Source organism: Puma concolor, chromosome A3 (genome assembly GCF_028749965.1).
Source record: "Puma concolor isolate L17-30 chromosome A3, mPumCon1.1.hap2, whole genome shotgun sequence".
NCBI lineage: Eukaryota > Metazoa > Chordata > Mammalia > Carnivora > Felidae > Puma > Puma concolor.
In genome coordinates this window covers 111,281,763-111,293,780 of record NC_141669.1, presented here as the reverse complement: position 1 = coordinate 111,293,780, position 12,018 = coordinate 111,281,763, and the positions used below count along the sequence as shown (strand labels likewise).

General features: G+C 38.2%; 1 protein-coding gene across 4 annotated transcripts in view; it reads right to left on the bottom strand.

Annotated features, from left to right (window-relative positions):
* Window positions 1-12,018, bottom strand: part of DNAAF9 (dynein axonemal assembly factor 9) — a 130,917-nt gene that overhangs the window by 81,418 nt on the left and 37,481 nt on the right. For all 4 annotated transcript variants that reach the window (XM_086701797.1, XM_086701798.1, XM_086701799.1 and 1 more), the window contains 2 exons: window positions 5,158-5,256; window positions 1,356-1,411 (listed from right to left, as the gene is read on the bottom strand). In XM_086701797.1, the coding sequence (XP_086557923.1) occupies window positions 1,356-1,411; window positions 5,158-5,256 (155 nt within the window). The remainder of the gene's footprint in view (window positions 1-1,355; window positions 1,412-5,157; window positions 5,257-12,018) is intronic.

Sequence of the window (12,018 nt, the reverse complement as noted above, 5' to 3'; positions counted from 1 at the left end):
TATTTTTTTTAATGTTTATTTATTTTTGAGGTGGGGGAGGGGCAGAGAGAGAGAGGGAGACACAGAATCCGAAGCAGGCTCCAGGCTCTGAGCTGTCAGCACAGAGCCTGACCTGGGGCTCGAACTCACGAACCATGAGATCATTACCTAAGCCGAACTGTGGGACACTTAACTGACTGAGCCACCCAGGCGCCCCAAGGGCATTTTTAAAAAATAGTTTCTGCTATGTATTGAATGTATCCCCACAAAATTCATAGGTTAAAATCCTAACCCCCAAAGCGATGGTATTAGGAGGTATAGCCTTTGGGAGGTGATTAAGCCATAAGGGCAGATCCCACATGAATGGTATTATAAAAAAGGCTCTTATAAAAGAGGTCTGAGAGATCCCTTGCCCTTTCTGCCATGTGCATTTACAGTGAAATGAGGAAGCAGGCCTTCATCAGACACTGGATCTCACAGTGCCATGATCTTGGACTTCCTAGCCTCCAAACTGTGGGAAATAAATGTTTTTTTGTTTATAAACCACCCAGTTTATGGAATTTTTGTCATGGTAGCTAAAACAGATTAAGACAGTTTCCTTTATCCCTGATCCTTTCCTTAAATTGCCCTTAGTGTGTGTCACGTGGAAAAGTGTTTACATTTCTTTGTATTATTCTTAAAAATACCTCCTTAAGCTTCAGGCAAACAGGGGCTCTTAAAAGTAAACATAACTGATTTTTCTTCTGAAGCTTAATTCAAGTTAAGTGACTCCTCAACCAGTGTAATCTGTCTCATTTCACATTGGATTGGAATTAGGAAATAAAAGAGAGGAAAATTCTACTTTGATCTACTTTGATCCCATCCCAGGCTGGGCCCTCCGGATTACCATGACAAAGAGAGGTGCTAAAGGAAAAACCACAAGAAAACAAAATGCAGCAACCCTGATACTCTCTTGTCTTCCTGGGGCTGGACCTTTATTGCCAGAGCCCTTTTACTCTCCACAAATGAGGATCCCTGCCCAGCCCATGGACATCCTACTTCCTAGCTTTCCTGGGGTAGGGATGGAATATAAAATTCCTTTCTTAAGATTTCAGCAAGCTACAATGTTTTAAAAACTAGTTTGCTATAAATCTATATTAATATATATATATATATATATACATACACACACACACACATACATACATATACACACATATACACAAAAGCAGTGAAATGGACGATTTTTCAGAGTATGCATTTCTTAACCTATGATGACAAAAGTCAGTCTATATTTTCCTGACTACCTTCTGGACTTAGATGCTCCCTCACATCCACTTGCCTTGTTAAACCCCATTTCTCTAACATCATTCACCTTTCTTCCCCAAGAAACCTACCTGTTTTCAGTTATATGGCTGGAGATCATTCCATGACTGAAGTAACTTCTGAATGGCTAAAAAAGAAGCCAACACTGTATTATATCACAATTTTATAAAACAATCACAAATCTCTCATATATATATGTGCGTAGGTATAGAGTGTGTATGTGTGTATTGGAAAGAGAGAATGAGAGAGAGAGAGAGAGAGAGAGAGATGTGTTTATAGATTATTGTAAGAACATGGAAGGACATATGTGGTAGAACGCAACATGAATTTGGGGGACAAGTAACTAACAAACAGCAACAGAAATAGACAAATGGCTGCAAGAGAAAAAGAAAGGTAAAGAAAAATTCTTGTCAAATTTTATGATTTAATTATTGAAACAAAATTGGACCAACCATTATCTATGGTCCAAGATACTAATAATGTAGGAATTTTCCCTTCTATTAAAAATTTGTTTTTCTACATTTCTTCTTTTTAATGTTTATTTTTGAGAAAGAGAAAGTGAGCAAGCACACGCTGGGGCAGAGAGAGGAGGACAGAGGATCCAAAGCAGACTCTGTGCCGACAGCAGAGAGCCCAACATGGGCTTGAACCCACGAACCATGAGATCATCACCTGAGCTGGTCAGACACTGAACCCACTAGCCACCCAGGCACCCCTGTTTTTCTACATTACTAATAAGGGAATATACATTAATTCTAACATACTAATTTAAAATCAGCATTAAGAGAGAATCCACAGAACTTAGAAATACACAGAAAGAAGTTTCCCAGGAAAGCACAGAAGTATTTCTCAGCATTGGTATGTAAAGTGCTAGGCTAAACACTAACCAAAAATTGATACTATGTCAAAAGGGTCAAAATTTCAAAATGCAATTTTAATCCTCTTAAAAAACATCTATTGTTTACCTCTTGCTCTGATTATGTAAGTAATATATGCTTATTTTAAAATATAACAATCTAAGAACTGTTAACTTTCTGGTAAATTTTCTTCCTATCTTTTTTCTATGGTACATCCATAGCATATGGCTGTACCAAAGTTTATTAAATAGCCCTCTATTCTTAGAAACCTATGTTTCTTATATCATAATACTACAATAAGCAACTTTTCATAAGTTTTATTTGCAGCTTTGATTATTTTCTTAAAGCAGATATGGAAATGAAATTATACGGTAAAAAGGCAAAACTATATTGCCAAATTGTTTTTCAAAAAAGTTTTATCAATATACACTTCCACTTACCATACATGAGTGTGCCTATCTCAGGGTAAACTCATAAGCACTGTCGATTAAATGTCCATTTAAAAATATATTTTCCAACTCGATAAATGAAAAATGGTACCTCACTGCAGCTGTATTATACATTCCTTTGATTTCTAATGAAATAGAGTATATATTCAAATATGTTCAATGGCTATCTGGATTTCCCTTTGGTAATTAACTGTTTACATCCTCTGGATGTTCATCAATTGGAGTTTTGGTGTTTACAGATCTTACTGATCTGTAAAAACTCTCTCTATATTAAAATAATAGCTATATTTTACTGAGGTTTACCTCTACTGTGATAGACACTTAAATGTATTATCTCAAGTAATCCTAATAACCTATGAGGATCATTCGATCACTATTTCCTCTAGTTCCGTTAATAATACTGTACTAATACTAAAACGGGAAAAAAACATATGAAAATAAAATATAAAGTGGCCTTCAAACATGAAAAAAAGTTCAAGCTTACTCATTATTAGAAAAATACAAATTAAAATAATACTGACATACCATTTCTTATCTACGAGATGGTGAGAAATTAAAAAGTGTGACAATACATCCTGTTGGTGAGGCTGTGGTGTAACAGGCACTCTCATATACAGCTGGTGGGAATGCAAATTGGTCAACCCTTCTGAAGAGAAATTTGGCAATAGCTAACACAACTAGATGTGCACTTACCTTGTGACCCAGCAATCGCATTACTAGGTATACAAACCTCCAACAATATGAAAATACATAAGCACAAAGTTATTTACTATGGCACTGTTTGCAATGGCAGAATATTGAAAACAACCTAAATAAGCACACATAAGAGAACGGCTGAATAAATTACAAATCCACACAGTAGTATACTATGAATCATAACAAAGAATGAGAAGATCTCAATGAACTGACTTGGAGAAAGTTGCAGGATATTTTCTTGTTAAGTGAAAAAGTGAAAATGACTACATGTATGTTGCCCTTCAATGAAAAAACAAGAGGACATAAGAAAATACACATGTATCTGCTCATATGTGCAAAAGAAAAAAAAAAGACAAATCAGAAATGAAGAGATTTGTTATCTACTGGTAGTAGAGTAGGTGGAAAATGGTGGAGTGAGGGAGTGAATGAGAAGGAGGTGATAGGAAACAAGGAGTGACATGTCACAGAATATACCTTTTTGAGTATCTTTTACTCTAGGAACCACAGTAATGAGAGAAAAAATAATCCAGAAAACTAAAAAGGGCACTGGTGAAATGTGGGACTACTTCATGTGGCCTAATATAGAGGTAACTAGAGTCTCTGAAAAAAAAGATGGACAGAAAAAATATCTGAACAAATAATGGCCAAAAACTTCCCAAACTAGATGAAAACTATGAATCCACAGATCCAAGAAGCTCAACAAGAGCCAAGCGCAAGAAACATAAAGAAAATTATAGTGAGACACATCAGAATCAACTCAAAACCAGTAAAAAAAAAGAGAAAATCTTAAAAGCTGCTAGAGGGGGAAAAAAACAGTTATACAGAGAGGAACAAAGATAAAGACGAAAGAACAGAGCATCAGAAACAATGCAAGTGAGAAGACAGTGGAACAGTATCTTCCAGGTACAAAAAGGAAAAAACAGTCAACCAAGAATTCTATACGTGGCAAAATGTCTCCCAAAAATGAAGGTGAAATACAGATATTTTTTCAGACCTATACAAGTTGGAAGAATTCATCATCAGAAGGTTTTCACTATGAAACATATTAATGGACACTTCAGGGAGAAGGAAATCATACCAAATGGAAATCTGGATCGTCACAAAGGAATGAAGAGCATCAAAAACAGTAACTACATGGGCAAATATGTAAGATTTTTTTTTATTACTTAAATCTTTTTAGAAAGGATTAAAACGAGATTAAAAAGAGAACTGACTGCTTAAACAAAAATAATAGCAATGTGTTGGTGGCGTTTATAACATATGTAAAAGTGAGATGCATGACAACAAAGGTCAACACCAGCTCCAAAGATCAGGAGTCAGTGTAGCACAGGGGAGCTGAGGACTGGCATGCAAAACCAAAGTAGGCTCAAGTGCAAGCTCAAGATTTGTCTTCTGATCCTTCTTACTGACTAGTTTTGGGCACTGGCCTATGCCTCGGTTCTTGATTTAGATACCACTGTTTACTCCTGGAGTGAATCTTACCCTGAAACTAGTAACTTCACCATTGTTTGCGTGGAAAAAAAAATTTACCTAGAGACTTAACTGACAAAGGTGTGCTACTCACATGTGGAAAATTATGTCTAGGCTTATCAACTACTGCCCAATAGAATTCCTTGCTGACAGAGGTATCATGACACTGAAAAATGACTATCCATCTTATATAGGAGCTGGTACCAAACACCCAACTTCCTTATAGATGTTGGTAGGTTGGCATGGGGGTTAAAGACTTCTATACAGCATACAACAAAGCATAAGGAAAGAATAAACATATTAGGATCGGTAGTGTTGTATTCTGAAAAAATTAACAAAACAAAAATAGAAACAATAAGTTAATCAGGTTTTTCTTTCTCTTTGACCCTTCCCTTACATACCTCACCCGCTTGAGATTCAGAAAGTTCCAGCAGGAAAGGAATTTCTGTATCAAAATTAGCAAAGAAGCTAGTCCACTGATGTTCAAAAGCCACCAAATCCTATGAAGAAAATGAAAAGGATAATGCATTTGGTTATATTAAGAAGTACTTTAGAAACATGAATCAGATCTCAAGTACTTTAGAATCATGAATCAGATCTCAAAATACCAGACTGTTTAAATGTTTCAAAAGTTAACAGCAGGGGAGCCTGTTGTGGCTCAGCTGGTTAAGCATGAGACTTCAACCCAAGTCATGATCTCATGGTTTGTGAGTTCAAGTCCCACATCAGGGTTGAGCTGTCAGCACAGAGCCTGCTTCAGATCCTCTGTCTCCATTCTCTCTGCACCTCCCCCACTCGCCCTCTCTCTCAATAAATATTTAAAAAAGTTAACAGCAAACTACAGATACATGTTACAACATAGATGAACCTCAAAAACATTATGTCAAGTGAAAGAGGCCAGATATAAATGACCACCTGGTGTATTCTCCATTTATATGAAATATATAGAAAAGGCCAATCTATAGAGACAGAAAGTAGATCAGTGATTTGAATGAGGAACAGAGACTGACTGCAAGTGAACACAAGGGAATTTTCTGCGTTGATGAAAATATTCTAAAATTCGATTATGGTGATGGTTGTACAACTCTGTAAATTTCACTAAAAACTACTGAATTGTACATTTAAATAGGCAAATTTTATGGTATATAAATTATAGCATAATAAAATTGTTTAAAAAAAAGGGGGGCAGTAATGGCCACTCCAATGCCTTAGCAATGCCTTTAGCAATCTTTGTTGGAAAGAGGGACCTATTTATGATGTATCTTAAAGATGGTACATCCTGTGCCAAAAGGGTCACATCAGTGGAGCTTTAAGGACAAGTTAGATGACCTTAGTTAGAAGTTGGGTGGTGCCATGGGAAGCCCAGAGCCCTCTCCTCCCTTACACCCTCCCCCAGTGGCAGTGGGAGGATTGTGAAACTGTGTGCCCTTCCCAGTTGACTCTCCTCTTTGTGCAACCTCTTTCCTTCCCCACCCCGGCTACTTTTCAGCCTCCTCTCTGAACTCATTCTGGTTCCCAGTCACCACACATTGCTTTGTGCTACTGGCTTTCCTTTAAAACATCATCAGTTAACCAAAAAAAAAAAAAAAAAAAAAAAAAAAAAAAAAAATCATCTATGAGTTGCTTAAGACACTCAAATAGTATCCTTGTCTTATTCTGAAGTTGCTGATAATTTGTACTGAGATAAGTTATCTTCACTGCCCATCTCACAGTTTAAGTGTCTGTATGTTGGGCGCTGGCCTAGTGCCTTGCTCACAGCAGGCATTCTGTTTGCTGCATTAAAACTTACTAGCTGGATTTATGCTCTCCTCCATTCTTCTCTCCCAGAAGGGGATAAGCAAGTACTCAGACCTATGGGCTCCGTGTTAGCCAGGTATTGAGTCTACTGGCCCTAGGCATAGAGCACAATGGACCCCTGCTGGGAATTCTTAGTGTAAACAACATTCTTACTAATGGCTCCGCTGCTTGTTGCCCAGATGATCTATATTTTATTTATAAATAAATACAGAAGTATATGTGTATATGTATCTAAAATTATTTTAAGTAATCACATGGGTGACAGTGCTGATACTGCTTTCTGAATATGTTTTATATATAATTTGGGATAAAAAAAATCAGGTATACATGTGAGAATATTTGTATATACATATGGAGAGAAAGACACACACAGAGAATTTCCTACCTTTATCCACTGAAGAGATATAGAAACAATGACCAAACCAGTACCAATGAGCATTCGCAGCACCTACACTGTTGTGCTAAAATACCACTCCCCAAACAAACTAGAACTTATTAGAGAAATGACGATTCCAGACCTGGGACAGGAAATGTATAAGAGAACCCAGGAATCTCTTATCGTAGTATATGGCAAGGAAGTTATCAAGGACTATTAGGGTTGTGTCAAAACAATTTGTAACCAACTTTAAGTGAGCTACTACCCAAAGATGAAACAAGCTGAACATCAGCAAAGATGGTAACTGCACTGGATAAAAACACATCAAATAGGTTTAAATCTATGAGTTCAAAATGAGATATACTAAAAAGAACTAATTGGTTACTTTTGGGAATGGTTGGGAACCAACTTTATTTTGAAAATTGATAAATAAAAGCAAGAATTCAAACAACTATCCTGTTCTTCCCACATGAACTCCACCACTGCATAACCAAATAGCAAGCTGAATTATTTCTCTTTAGAGAATATAAATGAAGAAGGAATTATAGAATTGGAATACTACCATTTTACAATGGTGAATTAAGGATCTAATTAATCAATGAAAGACCTAAGGACCGTACATCAGTGACTGTTCACAAAATTAAAAGAGATTCAATTACACATATATACTTCTTGTAAAGAATACCCTCTCAGAAGTAGTTTTCCCTCCAAAAATCATTCCTGACACTGATTAAACCTCTAGATTCAATTACCAATAATATGGAAATACAGAAGACAGGGAAAATGTTAAACTACATGATAGGAATGTGATCAACAAATCCCAATGAGGATAACTATAAAACAAATGATCTGATTTCCTTAATAAATAGTTAAGTGGGGGTAGGGACAAAAAGAACCTATAGATTAAAAGAAACCTAAACACACACACAGGCAAAGTTAAACTATGTATATAGTATACATAGTATACAAAGTATAACTAGCATTACACATGAAGCACATTTGGAAGCACATTTTGATGATAAAATTGCAAAGAAAAGTAGGGGTCATTGCCATAGAATTCATGATAGTGTTATTCTTCGGGGAGTAGGAAAGAGGTGATGGGTTTGACAAAAAGCACTCAGACTGCTTCTGGGGTGGCAAGACTCTGTTGCTTTGCTTTATAATGACTTATTAAATTACATATTAGTTTTATGTTCTTTTCTGAGTCTGTGTTAATAAAAAGTCTTTAAAAACAGACAAACAAGTAATACACATTTATTACAGAAACTCAGAAAATCTAGAACAAAAATCACTGTTAACATTTTGGAAAATATGGGGCACCTGGGTGCTCAGTCAGTTAAGCGTCCGACTTCGGCTCAGGTCATGATCTCACAGCTCATGAGTTCGAGCCCTCTGTGCTGACAGCTCAGAGCCTGGAGCCTGCTTCAAAATCTGTCTCCTTCTCTCTTTGCCCCTCCCCCACTCGCATATTCTCTCTCTCTCTCTCTCTCTCTCCAAAAAGGAATAAACGTTAAAAAAAATTAAAAGGAAAAACATTTTGGAAAATGTTCTCATTCTATTTTTACAGACGTATCATATATATATATATATACACACACACACACACACACAAAATATTTGCATATATTTTTAAGTTTGTTTATTTTGAGAGAGAGCAAGCTCGACCACAAGTGGGGGAAGGGCCGAAAGAAGGAGAGACAGAATCCCAAGCAGGCCCTGCGCCATCAGCTCAGAGCCCAATGAGGGGCTCCAACTTAGGAACTGAGAGATCATGACCTGAGCCGAGATCAAGAGTCTGATGCTTAACCGACTATGCCACCCAGGCAACCCCAAATATGTGCCTATTTGTAACTAGAAATCTACAATTATCTGGGTCAGACTGTCCTACCCTACCACCTCTGTGCCTTGGCCCAGTAAACCAGACCTCCTGAGTTTGGGATCCTGACCTGCTGCTATCAGGTCCAATCAGTGCCCCTGATCCAGGGTCCAAGATAGTCTATGTGTTTTAGAGAATACACGAAAAAAGATGGTGCACTCTGTTCCAAAAAATTTCCCCGAGGGAGCCAGGTGTGTTAGTACTAATTACAGAATAAGATAGAATGAATCATTAAATACTGCTTTCAGCTCCATGCTAGGAGTGAAATGAAAGATGCAATGAATTCTCATATTAAAAATAACTAGCATTATACATGAAATGCCCACATAAATGCGTGCGCGCACGCACACACACACACACACACACACACACACACACACAGTCTTAAAACACCCTAACATCCTTATATTTCTCTATGCTCACTATAAAGATGAGGAGACTGAGACACTTCAGAGTAAAGTGATCTACCTAAGGATGGAATACTAAAGAGGAGCAGAAGTGGAAATATATCTAGGCAGGAGATACCCAGAGCCTGTTTTTTCCACCACAGTATTCTCCAACTTTTCCAATGGATACTGTGTATGTAGGTAGAAATGGTCAGTTGCATTTGATGTGGAAGAAGGGAAAGTTTATCTGCTCAGACTCTTTGAAGTCAAATCCAGAAGACAGGCCCAGATAGATATCAAGGTCAGATACGCAGCAAAGGTCAGAAAATGCTGAGACTGTGTCAGTGCGCCTTCGTTCTTGGCTGGTGGCAAAAGATGCTGAACTTTAGTCAGAACTCTTGGCCCTACGCTGGCATCCTGCTCTCTGGTGGCTCAAAGTCCATATCCATGGCACCACCGGTAAGCTGAGCCACATTTGAACAACTTCTCTCAATGTTGAAAAGGAGATGATTCTGGGGCTCAGACAGGTTCCTTCCCTGTGGCTAGAATGCTCATACCGCCTCCTCCTTGGTCTGGAAAATCTCTGATCACCACACATGCTCTGGGAAGCAATTCCAGGAAGAATGATTTTCCTTACCCTTTATGTTCCACTGCAATTATAGCAGTTACCAAAGTATGCTGCTATTATTGGCCTAAGAGCCCATTAAATAGTATGAGCGGGAGCCAGGTCTACCTGTTTCTGTGACTTTAGCATAAGCACAGTATCCAAGAAATAGCAGGGATCAAGGACTATGTATTTAATAAATCAACAAGCAAAAAAAAAAAAAAAAAAAAAAAAAAAACCTCAAAGGCACTATACTGACCAAGAGGGAAAAAAAGCTCAATTTAAATATTTAAAAGTATTTTTATGAATTAGACAATGCAATAAAAATGGGAAAATGAAAACAAGTGACCAATAAGACTATCACCTAAAGTTTCTAAGACACAGACATACAAACTTTACAAAGATGGAATACCTTTTACTTTTTTGCTAAATATATTTTGAACATCTTTCTATATCATATTCAATTTTAAAAAATTTTTTTCAGTGTTTGTTTATTTTTGAGAGAGAGGGAGACAGACAGAGCACGAGAAGGGGAGGAACAGAGAGAGAAAGAGACAGAGTGTGAGTGAGGGGTGGAGAGAGGCAGACACAGAATCTGAAGCAGGCTCCAGGCTCGAAGCTGTCAGCACAGAGCCCAACATGGGGCTTGAACTCAAGGACCATGAGATCATGACCTAAGCCAAAGTTAGACGGTCAACTGACTGAGCCACCCAGGCACCCCTATATCAAATCCAATTCTAAAACATCATTTCAAATGACAGTATAATGGGCCGCTGAGATTTTTTTTTTTTAGAGAATGTGTGCTGGGGAGAGGGGCGGAGAGGGAGAAAAAGAATTTTTTTTTTAAAGTTTATTTATTTTGAGAGAGAGGGAGAAAGAGTACCCCAAGCACTGTCAGCACAGAGCCAGATGTGGGGCTCGATCCCATGAACTGTGAGATCATGACCAAAGCTGAAATTAAGGGCCGGCTGCTCAACTGACAGCTACCCAGGTGCCCCCTGAATAGTTTTATTTAACCAAATTCCTATTGTTGGACATTTACTTTGTCTACAGTTTTTATAAACAATACTTCAAGTGAACATTCTTCAGTGACATCTTTAATTTCTTAGGATAAATTACTATATCGAAATTGCTGGGGGGAACCTGGGTGGCTCAGTCAGTTGAATGTCCAACTTCTGCTCAGGTCATGATCTCACAGTTCATGAATTCAAGCCCTGCATCAGGCTCTCCACTGTCAACGTGGAGTTGCTTCAGATTCTCTGCTGCCTCTTTCTCTGCCCCTCCCCCGCTAGTGCAGCATGCTCTTTCAAAAACAAGCAAACATTTAAAAACATAAAAAAGAAAATGCTGGGGGCACCTGGGTAGCTCAGTTGGTTAAGCATCTGACTTCAGCCTAGATCACGATCTCGCGATTTGTGAGTTCAAGTCCGACATAGGGCTCTGGTGCTGACAGCTTGGAGCCTGGAGTCTGCCTCAGATTCTGTGTCTCCCTCTCTCTCTGCCCCTCCCCTGCTCATGCTCTGTCTCTCTCTGTCTCTCAAAAATAAATAAATGTTAAAAAAAATTAAAAAGAAAAAAAAAAGAAATTGCTGGATAGGGATGCCAAATGTTCACTCAAGACAGGCATTTCACCTATTCCATTGAAGGCCTCACTCTTACTCTGACAAGTGACAACTCAATCTAGTCTTTTAGAAATTTCTAGCATTTTCGTAGATGAAAAAGTAGCACCTCCTTGTAGTTTAATTAGTGTGTTTGTGAGAACTGGTGCAGTTCATCTGTAAAGAATATTTCATGGAGGGGCGTCTGGGTGGCTCAGTCGGTTAAGCGTCCGACTTCGGCTCAGACCATGATCTCATAGTTCGTGAGTTTGAGACCTGCCTTGGGCTCTCTGCTGTCAGCGCAGAGCCTGCTGAGGATCCTCTGTCCTCCTCTCTCTCTGCCCCTTCTCCGCTGGTTACCTCTATCTCAAAAAAAACAAAAAACCTTTAAAAGAAAAAAGAATATTTCATGGAAAAAATAATGAAAGAAAAAAATACACTTCACAGAGGAGTATGCACTCACTCTCCCTCTTGAGATCTGTGGGATCCGACCAGGAAGCATGGAGCTGTACGTTCTCTGGCCATCAAAGAGCTGCCAGCAATGATTGGCCAATGGAAATTAAAGCCCAGATGTCAATCCTGGCTTAAGATTACAATCTTGGCAAAGGGGGAAATAAATATGAGC